General features: G+C 37.1%; 3 protein-coding genes across 3 annotated transcripts; 1 reads left to right on the top strand and 2 right to left on the bottom strand.

Moving 5' to 3' along the window:
* The first annotated feature begins 155 nt into the window (after positions 1-155).
* On the top strand, positions 156-3530 carry LOC140789794 (bet1-like SNARE 1-1). Its single transcript, XM_073139633.1, has 6 exons — positions 156-280; positions 636-708; positions 1538-1685; positions 2878-2934; positions 3017-3076; positions 3154-3530. Exons 2-6 carry the CDS (start codon positions 692-694, stop codon positions 3241-3243), a joined length of 372 nt encoding a protein of 123 aa, XP_072995734.1. The 5' UTR covers positions 156-280; positions 636-691; the 3' UTR covers positions 3244-3530.
* Positions 3531-4626: 1096 nt separating this feature from the next.
* LOC140788038 (ethylene receptor 3-like) lies at positions 4627-8853 on the bottom strand. The gene is made up of 3 exons (XM_073137129.1): positions 8481-8853; positions 6604-8373; positions 4627-5908 (listed from the first exon to the last, which is right to left on the bottom strand). Exons 2-3 carry the CDS (start codon positions 8320-8322, stop codon positions 5387-5389), a joined length of 2241 nt encoding a protein of 746 aa, XP_072993230.1. The 5' UTR covers positions 8323-8373; positions 8481-8853; the 3' UTR covers positions 4627-5386.
* Positions 8854-11013: 2160 nt separating this feature from the next.
* LOC140788423 (uncharacterized) lies at positions 11014-11508 on the bottom strand. The gene has a single exon (XM_073137671.1). It carries the CDS (start codon positions 11506-11508, stop codon positions 11014-11016), a length of 495 nt encoding a protein of 164 aa, XP_072993772.1.
* Between the last annotated feature and the right edge of the window lie 630 nt (positions 11509-12138).

The raw sequence follows: 12138 nt of genomic DNA, 5'->3' as shown, positions 1-12138 counted from the left end.
AATAATTTAGAAATTTTTTATAGAGAATATAGTAATCTAGGAATGGTAGGTGTAATTAGAATACTCGTGGTGCCTATCTCTACAGTAAGCCACGTCATTATCACGTAAGGTAAACCGTCAAATTTGCCGTGAGAATAAAAGCGTTAAATCGGACACCGTCTTCTCGCTACCTTTCCTAAAACCTCGGGCTTCGTCGCGGTTTTCGAGATCCAACGAGCTCCGAGAACAACCTAAACCTAATCCCAATTTCCCACAGCATCGCTCTCAGATCGGAGCGAGGGTAGGTTTTATCTCCTCTTCCTGTGACTATTTCTCTTAATGGAGGATCAGAATGATCTATCTTGAAACAAATAATCGAGCTAGGGTTCCTTCAGTTGCTCACAGATCTGTAGAGTTTTATTTTTCTTGCTAAAGTCCTTGATTTCTGGTACTATTAACTATAGATCGGAAGATTCGGTTCATGATTTCTTATTTGCATACTTCTAGCTTTGATTTCGGTAGAGGATCATTAAGAATCAGTGACCGAGAAAGTCTATTTTTGGTTAAGGAAATGCCAAAATTTGATTATATGAGTGGTGCTGAAGGTCGAGTTCGAAGAGGAAACTTTCTGATTCACACTTTTCCTTTGATTGCAGGCTGAGTAATAAGGAAGAGTTGTGCTGCAAGGAAAAGGATAATTTTTACTGGAGCCATGATGAATTCGAGGAGGTTAGTTTCTGATTCTAGTCGCTCGTGTTTGCTTTTAAGACATTACGAGATTATTTGGATTGGCAACATATCATCTTGATAATTATTAGCACAGATAAAAGGGATACCAGGATGAGCATTACTATAATATATTGACATTTTGTGTGATTTGTATATGTATAATATGGCTTCACATGAGTATGCAGTGAAGAAATTTGGTTCTAGGCTTCCAGCAAGGTCATATAATTCAAATCTCTTGGTTGAATCTCTTGTACGATCTGTATAATACTCTGTCATTGAATCCACTACTAACAATAAGCGCCCAAAGTTCAAAGCTAATACAGTGTGTGTTAGTTATGTATGGTATTATGTTTTGAAGTTAGGGGCTTCACAAATAATCTTGAAACTTCATCTCAATGAGATTATTAGTCTCACCTTGTCTCTTTCCTACAGTCTTACTCGAACGTACACCACCTAAGGGCAGGTGTAGACTTAATCATCACACCAAGTCACATTTGTGGCGTCCACTTGCTGCTATGGAAAAGATGAAGTTGTAGATTTAAACATTAGGAATTATCTTCTTATTTTACTTTAAGGTGCTTTTTTGGTGGTTTTTATTAGATGGAAAATTTGCAATATCATTCAATAACTATATTTGTGCCAACAAATAAGTGACTTTTTCCCTTTGGATTTTAAGATTCATTTTAGCTTGATATGTGGTCTCTATATATATTGAGATATTTCAAAAAGGGGGAGATGCGCATCATTGGGTGATCATTTTCATTTTAGATCAGGGTGAACATTTTTAAATTGTGCAGATTCCCTAATTTCCTATTTTAATGGAATGTAGGGACTATCGTAGCAACAGAGCTTCTCTCTTTGATGGCATTGAAGATGGTGGGATCCGAGCTCCATCATATTCCTCTCATGAAATTGATGAGCATGAAAATGATCGAGATATTGAAGGTTTGCAAGATAGAGTCAGTATTTTGAAGAGAGTAAGTCTCATTCCAATTAACGCATATATAGAACTATGAGTCTATGACCTGAACTTGAGAGAGCACCATGTGTGTTCATACTTCTTCCATTCATTTAATGGTTTATCTTGATACTTCACCGTGCCATTTATCTTTCAGACTGTCTTCTTGTGGAACTTACTGAACCATTACTAAACTTCCAAATTACTTAAGAACATTTAGCTTTAAAAGTTGCGATATAATTTTGCCATGTTCTTCAAATTTTCTCATTGTTTTTATCATGGTTAGGTTAGTAGTAGTGAATCTCTTATTACTATGATAAGTTATTATGATGGGACTTTGGACTTTCCTACTAAAATGTGTTACTTCAAGTTGATATTTGTAGTAGATCCTCAGTGGTGCATACTGGTATAGGTTGTAGATCATGATTCTCTTTTCTTTTCTGTAAATTCTAATACTCAATCATCTGCATGAAGTATATACTCGTATACCTAGTTATCAATTTGAATTCCATCTTCATGGAAATGCGTGAGTTGCAAAAGAAGGTTTTGATTCAACTTTCAAGTGTCATGTATGGGCACAACAAGACTTCTTTCTTGTTAGATTGTAGAGCAGCATCTCTCAACAGAATGTAGAGCTGCAAGATTTCTTTTACATACCAACAATGATATTGCTTCAGTTGTTGAATTGATACATAAGTTCTGTTTCTATTGTTATGATAACTCTTTCATTCTTGTTGTAGTTGCTACTGTGGTATTGTATTGTTATTAGTACTCTACACACCAGCACTGTTATTGCTACAATTGTTGAAATTATGCATAACTGCTTGCGCTATTATTACTATCATTTATATTCATGTTGTTCCTATTAGTCATTACTGTTATTGTTACAATTACTATAACTGTTTGCATTTTTGTCACATCACAATATTGTTATAAATGTATTATAACAGTAATGACAACAAAACAAGATGTATTAGGTAAGTATATTTCCACTTAAGTTAATGCCAAGTGAAATTTTACTCCTTGAGCAATGGAATAAATGCATTACTCATGTGTGTGTTGACTTAAGTTGCATAGTTTAGTGGAAGACCTCCAAATGAGAATGTAATAGGTTATGGCAGTTTATCAAAGTGTTTTGAGGGCAACTTTCTCTTTTGGTTGTTTCAGTACTTCTATTCATGATTGACAATGGAATGCTTGGCTTCTGACAGTTGACAGGTGATATAAATGAAGAGGTGGAGAGTCATAACCTTATGCTGGATCGGATGGTACATTATTCTCATCTATTCATCCCATTTTTCCCCCCCTCTAGATGCTTGTCTCACGGTAGTAGCGTCTGTCTGGATTCAGGGCAATGATATGGACTCATCTAGGGGGATCCTTTCTGGAACTGTGGATAGATTCAAGACGGTAATTGAGTTGAAAATTATTCCTTTTCAGCTATTCTTTGTATCATCCTTCTGATCCGATCAAACTTCATAATGCAGGTTTTTGAGACTAAATCAAGTCGGAGAATGGCTACCCTTGTGGCATCTTTTGTTGCCCTCTTCTTGCTCATATATTATTTGACCAAGTAGCAACATGATGTATCAAGCTACTGTCTTAAGAAGCCGAAGGGCTGAAATCATACACCTTATTCGTAAAATCTGTTGAGATTTTCGTGCCAGTGTATTGCCATGTAAGATAGACTTACATGATGAAGAAACAAGGTAAACTACTTGATCAAAATGTTGATATGTTGCTTGCTTAAGATTATACTTTGTGCGTAGATCATACCTGTCACTATGCTGTAAATGTGAAATGGTGCATATTGGATTTCTGCTGTGTTAATATGCTGAAATGAATGTGTTTTTTCTTCTTCAAATGTGAAGATTAATATCTTGAAACTGTTTATCCAGGTTTTGATATTTGTTCTTGTACAAGAAAATAAGAGCAATCCAATCCAACTGAACCCTTTTTTGGCTTCCTATCTCTATCAAACTTAACTTTCAGTATCGATCGACTAGACGTCAAACTGATCTAAGCTCAAGCCTATATCATACAGCTTTGTGATCTTAAATACATCGAATTTCATCTTGCATTTGGCTATACTTCAATCTCGAACAAGGGTTCAAGCCATTGCTTACACAAACATAGCTATGCTTACTAAGTCACAAAACCATACTTGCAAATGAAACTACCTCAAATAAGAGGTGCATGTTGATGAACAGATCTTTTACACCAGACCATTATATGTGCATAGTTTGAACCAATTATTTTCCTTCTACTACAGAATATAAATAAATTTGATTCTTTCAAGGCACAACTGAAGCAGCTCTTATTAATATATTCAGATATGATTAATCTAAAAACAAATCAACAACTCTAAAAAAAATCTGGAACCCATCTAAATTCTCCTCGTTGACCTCCATGTGCAAAAGCTTGAGTCTACTCCAATGGCAAAACAAGTTTAGCATCGAATCTTCCACTTCCCACAGTAATCCCCACTCGCATTTTCCAACTCCCGATAACAAAGTATGGGGGTTAACAGCCAGGAATCGGTAGGATCCTATTTCACGTGCAATCGAAGTCAAAACAACGATAAATCTATTCTTGGAAGCCCAAATCTTGGCTCGAAATTCTAATCCCCACGTTGATCCGAATCTAAAAAGTATCTAACATTGTTTAAAGTCGTAACTTGTTTGACAATTTTGTTTCAATAGAGCTTATAGGTTTTAGCACACATGAGCTGGAAGAATTTGTGTTTATTTAACTTTGGTCAGCTTTAAGATGAGATCTTAATGTGCAAGTTGGGAGTAGAATATTAGATATGGGACAACCACCTGAGATGCCAAATCTTTTATCCAGTAGATCGAGGTTTATTTCTATTTATATTCCTTGTGATTGAAATTTCTATGTGATTCAACAATCGCACCATCTTCACTGGAATATGCGAATAAAAATATTGGACAATCACTTGGTACAATAAATCATAGGATGGAGGTAAAATCTCAATAGAATTGACCTGATTACACACTTGAAGTGTTTTGTGATTACTAGTGGTCACTTCCATTGATGCATGAAAGAATACAAAATGATCAGCCAAAAAAGTTGAATGAATTAGATGTACAGAATAATGCAAAAATTCTGAGTTGTTTCTGCAGACTGTCATTTGATCATGTCCTTATGCTGCTACTTTCTCTTTTCTGTCGACGAATCTGATAAGCTACGCCTTCTGCACTTAAGGTGGGCCGATATGATTGTTAAGTTCGATTTGTGTCACAACCTCTTTCCTTTATCTAATTGATAAAATCAGCGAGACGAAGAATTTTTCCTGCCTATCGCTGGCTATCATGACAGACCATGTACAACGAATCGTAAAAGCTAGTCCTGCTACCCACGAGCTAATCAAGTTGCGAAATCAAAATCTACTAAGCCTTTGATCACAATTCATGAATTATAATTCTCTCAACTGTGCCATGATCTGATCTGTAATGAAGCATAGGACAGATAAAACCTTCATGTGAATCCATGCTCACTTCTCAAAGTGATGCAATGAATACCTGAGAGGATGGAAATCGATGGACTTGATGTATGTATTCTTATTATTCTTCTATGGTTCTAACTTCGGTATACAAGATATTACTAGAGTTTGATAAACCAAACAGCAGGTATGTGATAACACTGACAACATACGCTAAATGGTCTAAAGACTCAACAGATTGTAGAGGTTTACTAGAGCTAGGTAGTTTGAAGGACTCGAATGAGTTCCTCTCTCAATCCCTGCAGCACAATCGGTTTCTTAATAAGACTATCTATTCCTGATTGCACACATTTCTCCCACATATTATCCTCAACTCCTGCAGTCAAAGCTATCACCAAAGGCCAGCGCCCACTTTGGAGCTTCTGAATTCTCATGGCCAATTCGAAGCTGTTTATTTTGGAAATGTTGAGGTCCAGAATAACAAGTTCAAAAGCCATGCAAGAGACAACTAGAGAGCCCAAAGATTTAGATCCAGAAGACAAAATGGAGACACAGCAACCCAGTTTCTCCAGGAGCATTTTTGTCACAGCTCTGTTGATGTTGTCGTCATCAGCTAGTAAAACTTTGAGGCCCTTGATTTGCAATGAGGGAGATGAATGATGGTGCTCAAGGGATCCTCCTATTGTAGTGATTGTGCTTGAAGGTTGTAGTTGGAATCGAAGAACTAGTGTCATAGTTTCTGGGAGGCCTTGCGTGTTTGGAATCACCGAGATATTTCCCTGCATCAATTGCATATAATAGCAAAATATCTGTGAGAGCAAATAAGAGTGCTTTCCAGATTTTCACATGCTTTTGCAATTCTGCTATGGACTTCAGGAAAAAAAAAACTATGAATAAGATTGTAAGACAAATGTGGCTAACATAATTGGATATGTTAAAAAGCAGCTCATAAAACAGTCCTTTTCTAAATTAAGCATGCATCACCACACGAAATCAATTTCTCTTTAGCTGTACAAAACACATAACAGTTTCCTCCTAAATCACTCATACTGCAAAATTCACACATTATGAAGGAAAAAACAAGTGATCTAGAACAGTAAGCTTAGAGTAGAAGTGCAAGGAAGATTCATCATACTAAGAGTTATAATCCTGCAATTCTGAGATAGCATGCCAGTATGGGGAAAACAATGTAATGACAGCTCCAAATACTAAGAAGACATACTAATTTTATTTGTTGCAACTTCCTCAATAGCATTTGAATCTTCATGAACTAGTTCTTCATAAGTCACTTCCACTTACACATGAATGGATGTATAATTGGAAGAGATGGGAGAGAATTAGATACACAAATTATTCATATGGTCCACAGATTAGTAAGACATCTCAAATTGGTTCCTTTGGATTCCATTTTCTGGATCTCTTGATGTTGAATGATATAGAGTTATTTGGAAACATAAATATAAACCAAAGATACCTGCACAAGTTTTTTGCACATGCTGAAGCTGAGGCCCATATCGAACTCCTCACTGTTTGGTTGGTGAGCAAATTGAGATGATGTGCTTGAATTAAAGCTCTGGGATCTTTTCATCCCAAACTCGAACTTTACAAGGGCATGTCCACTGGAAAAGTATGGCTTCCATGGAACCCATCTCTGACCTTGACAATCTTCTGTTTTTTCATCGGTTCGCACTCGTAACGTCACATATCCTTCATCACACCCATGTAGCAGATTACCAACCATATGCAATATAACATGAAAAATACGTCTTTCATCACCAACAACATGATCAGGTACCACATTTTCAACCTGCACTCCAAAACCGAATCCCCTTAAATCACAAAGACATCTAGCAGCAGTAGCAGCTTCTTTAATCAGAGATCGCAGTAGGAACGGTCTCATCTCTAAAGGAAAGAGTTGTCTGCTATTGGCAGAGATATCCATTACGTCGTTGATCAAGGTTGAAACTACATTTCCTGCTCTTGCCATTGTGTTAATAGTGAGCCTTTGTTCACGGCTCAAATCTTCTTCTTGCAGCATGGATAACAGACCCATAATGGAATGAATGGGTCTTCTCATTCCTTGGCTCATGACCCTCTGGAATGTGTTCCTTGCCTCATTAGCCATCATTGCATCTTGCTTAGCCCGTAACAAGACCCTATTCTGTTCTGTCAATTTATCCCTCATCAACTGCGACTCCTCCAGAACGGCAGCATGGGAGAGCGCAACAGCCACCTGATCAGCAACAACTTCAACTATATCTAGCTCATGGGAACCCCAATTTCTCAGATCACTCTTAGGGAGAACCAAAACCAATATTGCGTAGCATGTTTGAATGACTTCTGGTGTTCCACCTTTGAAATCAGAAACTTTTAACATCGGCATCCGAATTGCCGCCACCGCACCTGCATCCCTCATCCCGACACTGCTCGCAGATCCAAGAACAGAATTAGGTGCAAGTATCTTTACCCCCTTAGCTCTCCTAATCTCTATGACATCTGGGTCATTGACAGGAACAGTTAGTCCATAATCATGCAGAGAGCTCCTGTCTCTCAACTCATGCGTGAGATTCATTGCCGTCTTATCCTCATTCGGCATCCATACCGCACAATTCTGCAGCTCCAATGTCTTTGAGAGCTCGACCAATGTAGTGTACAAAATTGTATGCTTATCAAGAGATTTACGGATCTCATGGGTGAGCATTCTCACATGCCAACTAGCTTCCTCCTGCCTCTTCATCAGCCCTACTTCGCGGTCGAGCTCACGAGCTTTTAGCCTCAAAAAGTTCTCCCTCACCTTCACCCTCAGCAGCTGAGGGATCAAAGTTAAGAGGGTAATCGCCGTCAAGAAGGAAACCAATGCAGTCAAGAACTTGGAGATGGTAAGGCTAAGCATGAGAAGAAAGGAGTGGGGCTCATAGGTGAAGACATTGAGCAAGTGGGTCAGACCGCAAAGGACTATGAATGCACCAAATTGGAAGAGGACCCATTTGAAGGGGAAGACATTGGAGCATGTTACGAAGTAGAAGAGCTCAAGAGGGATGGAGAAGTAGGCTGCGGCAATGAGAAAGTCGCTGGCCTTTTGCCATTTAAAGATGTCTCCATCGCAATTGCAGTGGTGGAATTCGATCTCAGTGGCAAAAACTGGGACTAGTAATGATAGAATCAACAACCCATGGCAAAATACTAGTAACATTTGGGCTAGGAAGCATTCCTCTGGTTTCTACTACTCTTCCAATCAACAAAGCTAGAACACAAAGGGGAGACAAAAAAAAAAAAAAAAAAGTTAAAAAACCAAAATGATAAGAGGAAAACCCAACCGACCCACTAAGCCAAAAGGTCTCAAATTTCTACTCCATGAAAGGAAGTTTCCTCCTTTTCTCTTCTTTCTGGATCTCTTCGAAGTCTTCAGAAGAGTTTCCAAGCGTCTGGATAAATCGAGGAGGTAACAAGAAAACAACAGAAGCTGTGAGCAACTGAAGCCTTTTAGGACAAGAAGGCCCACCAATTCCCCAGGTCCATCGGAACCAGGATCTATTCCACTTCTTTTTAATCCTGGATTCTCTCTTATATGTGGCAGATCCTCTGGCTACACTGAACGCAGGAAAATTCTTGCATCAAGACACTTTTCGTCTTCTTATTTACTAAGATACATATCCAAATTAGATGATATTTTTTTTTTCTTGAATTAAACCGATACTCTGTTGGGGATTCAAACACCGAAACTCTCCTGCAACACGAGCAACATTAACACCATCTCATTGGCCAAATCTATGGACTAACAAATATCTTTTTATGTATATAAGATAGATATATGGTGGTCCATTTTGATGGTAGGGTAGGGTCAGGCCAGGCTGGGCATTAAGTTTGTTAAGCCTAACTGGAGATTCTGGCTCTGTTGGCTGAGGTCAGGTTGGACAAAGTAATCAATTTACCAGGCTGGTATTGGTAGGCAGAGTACACTACATAGGGATCATAATTTTATAGAACTTTCTTTTAACTATTGTTCATTTCTACATGCAACCCCCCCTCATAAAAAATCTGTCGCACCCTAATGGTGTTAATAGAAAATATTAAATATAATCATTTTACTTTTATTTTATTTTTTCTCTTTATTGTTTTTAAAATAAAAGTAAAATAGTTTTCAGAGAGCCTAAAATTGATCGCGACAGTGAGTTTCAAAATAATAAACTAGCTGAGTCCTACTTAAAAGTTAGTCGAGCTCGAAAAAAATTTCGAGCCGAGGTTGATAATGATACATAATACAACTTTTATTTTAATATTATTTAATACATAATACATGTGACTAATATTAACTCATAGTATTATTATATTAGTTCTTATATTTTTACAGATTTTATTTTAAGCTTAATCAAACTCAATTTAGGATTAAATTAATTTAGGCTTGAAATTATTTATTGATTGACTCGCTTAGATACTTGATTCTATGATTTGACTTAAAATTATTTTCAATTCAAGTTTGAGCCAAGTATATTCAGTCACATGTCATTTTTTAATATAAAAAATATATATAAAGCTAGATATAAAATCTAATTGGATCTAATGTAGTCTCATAATTAGTGGGCTTATTGTCTAAAATATAAATATGACAGAACCCTATCTAACTTTATAACCCTAATTTGCTTGTCAGTTTTAACTTGTAACCTAAAAGAAAGACGGATAAGAAGATTTATCTAATCTCGTCACTGCCTTAAGAAGATCAATATTCCAATATGTAAGATAAATATCACACTGTATGATTCTTCCAACATTTTTAAATATTCTAGATTTCATATACATGTTGTTCCAGGATCATCCTAAACCAGATGATAAAAAAAGTGAATACTACGCCCTAATTAATAAGCCAAGCTGAACGCTTATGCCACCTTTTCTTGATGGACAAATCATGCATGTATTCTATATGCAGAGAGGCATGCCAAACAGATCTAACGAGCTTGTTGCCATCTTATGTGCTGGACTTTGTTAATTAGAACATATGATTTAGATAAATAGAGTTTCCACAAATCCTACAAAATAGAAGGCATAGACTAAATCAGAAGCAAAGTTACACTGAAGTAGGAACTTTTTTCAGATTAGTATTTTCTCAATGATTTTTAGAAGAAAAAAAAAAAGGATGCAACTTACTGATGATAAGACTTAGTTGACGAAGATTTAGTCGCAGAAAACATTATTCCATGCAGCATTAGGATTGCATTGGTAGGAGTCTCATGCAGTTGATGCCTATTTAGAAGAAGACACAGACGGATTATAGAATGCAAGAGCTAGCAAAACTAAGTATGCATAGTAGTTAAAGCTATAACTTCCAGGAAAAAGAACAGAAGTAAAGACACCAGAACCCTCCAATCCATTGATTAATATAAAAATCTCACCTGAGATCGATAATGGCAACAAATCCTAAATCAGCTTTGTTCTCTTTTTCGGAAGATTCCTGCTTGCATGCATCATGAGCTATCAACAGTGAATTCTTTACCGAAACTAATCAAATTAATTTTTTGATACAAATTTTCACATTGGCATTATCATCAAGCAATCAAAAAACTATATCTCACAAACCTTAGCAAGAAAATAGCAAGAAATAAATACATTGAGTGTGAGCAACTCTTAAAACTGATTCACTAGCTAGGTAACTTTTTCCTCACCTAAAAAGCTGGAAAGAAAAGAAGAAGCTTTTATTCATTAATAATTATAGAAGTTATATATCTATATGCTTTGCTCCATCATCTTCATTCATCACACTCTCCTTCTTCCATGCACTTAATGTTGCATTAATTAACAAAAGTATCCACTGGTCAGATCATGAAGCAAGCAGTACATTATATATATATATATATATATATATATATATATATATATATATGTGTGTGAATTATGGCTCGTGACCAAGTCGAAGCTCCAAATCCAACTCTTCTTTCTCCTCTCTATCCTCACCACCTTCATCATATCCAATATGCATATCTAGACCCAAGTTTCTCCTATCACTAAAAAGACTAAGCTCCTGTGGCCTTTGTGCATGCGAGCTCGCATCCATCGTCGGCGAAAGGTACGTAGGATAAGACTGGTAGCTTGTATTCATGCCATAATAACTACTAGTCATCGAACTTTTACTCCTTTCAGAGATAGAAGTGGACGAACTTGGCTTAGTCTTCGCTCGATCTTTGCGGTGGATGTTCATGTGTCCGCCTAACGCTTGCGCCGAAGAGAAGCCTCTCTTGCAGAAGGTGCAATTGTAGAACTGCCCGACGCCAGAATCATCGTCGTCGTCATCGTTGTCGTCGTCGTCGTCTTCTTCTCCTCGTCGAAATGATTCCTTATGATCACTAGGATCCCTTGTTTCCTTGTTGTGATCATGGCCAACCTCCATGTTTGATGCACTTGTGGTAGATCTATGAATGATCTTGGCAAGTTCTTAGTTGGTTGTACTATTTGGAACAAAAGTTAGACGAGATAGAAGAGGAAGAGGAGTAGGGGGTGTGTGATAGAAGTGAATAAGTAAGAGAGAAAGGGGGAGAGAGAGAGAAAGAGAGATAAAGCTATTCTCAAGATTAGTCTTTCGTAAAGAAATTGGTGAAGGGGACACGGCTTTGACGTAACGCTGAGATGTTTGAGACTTTATTATACTCTCTCCCCCTCTCTAGCTCTCCTCTGCCGGCCTGGCGACTTTGTGATTCTCTACAACTGTGGATGTAGGTACTTTGCACTTGGCAGCTGTGATTGGCTGCGGGCAGCTAGCAGGGTTTAAAATATATACAAATTTAGGTCAAACACTTTAAAGCTACAATTGTCAGCATTTTTAATTAAAATTGCCACACAAACGCCACGTTAGAAACCTAAATTCGTAAATTAAAAAAAAATTAAACTGGCTATTAAAAAAATTACTGAAATAATATTGTAAGAGAAAAGATCGGGATTTGCCGGCCTGATGTCTTTTGTCTTTGGTTTCTTGGAACACTTCTTAGATACTCAAAAATCCTAGCTCTTGTTCTTTTCCAAT

The sequence above is a fragment of the Typha latifolia genome, chromosome 5 (genome assembly GCF_019914945.1).
Source record: "Typha latifolia isolate L0001 chromosome 5, TyphaL0001v2, whole genome shotgun sequence".
Lineage (NCBI taxonomy): Eukaryota > Viridiplantae > Streptophyta > Magnoliopsida > Poales > Typhaceae > Typha > Typha latifolia.
Note: the sequence above shows the minus strand (reverse complement) of the source record. Positions and strands in the feature narration are given on the sequence as shown.

What these genes read in the sequence shown, in the direction of transcription:
- LOC140789794 (XM_073139633.1), top strand. An exon ending in GAGTCAGTATTTTGAAGAGA is followed by an intron (nt 1,686 to 2,877) that starts GTAAGTCTCATT and finishes GGCTTCTGACAG; the next exon opens with TTGACAGGTGATATAAATGA. An exon ending in ACCTTATGCTGGATCGGATG is followed by an intron (nt 2,935 to 3,016) that starts GTACATTATTCT and finishes GTCTGGATTCAG; the next exon opens with GGCAATGATATGGACTCATC.
- LOC140788038 (XM_073137129.1), bottom strand. Translation starts at nt 8,322, where the DNA reads ATGTTACTAGTATTTTGCCATGGGTTGTTGATTCTATCATTACTAGTC. An exon ending in TGTGCAAAAAACTTGTGCAG is followed by an intron (nt 5,909 to 6,603) that starts GTATCTTTGGTT and finishes CAATTGATGCAG; the next exon opens with GGAAATATCTCGGTGATTCC.
- LOC140788423 (XM_073137671.1), bottom strand. Translation starts at nt 11,508, where the DNA reads ATGGAGGTTGGCCATGATCACAACAAGGAAACAAGGGATCCTAGTGAT.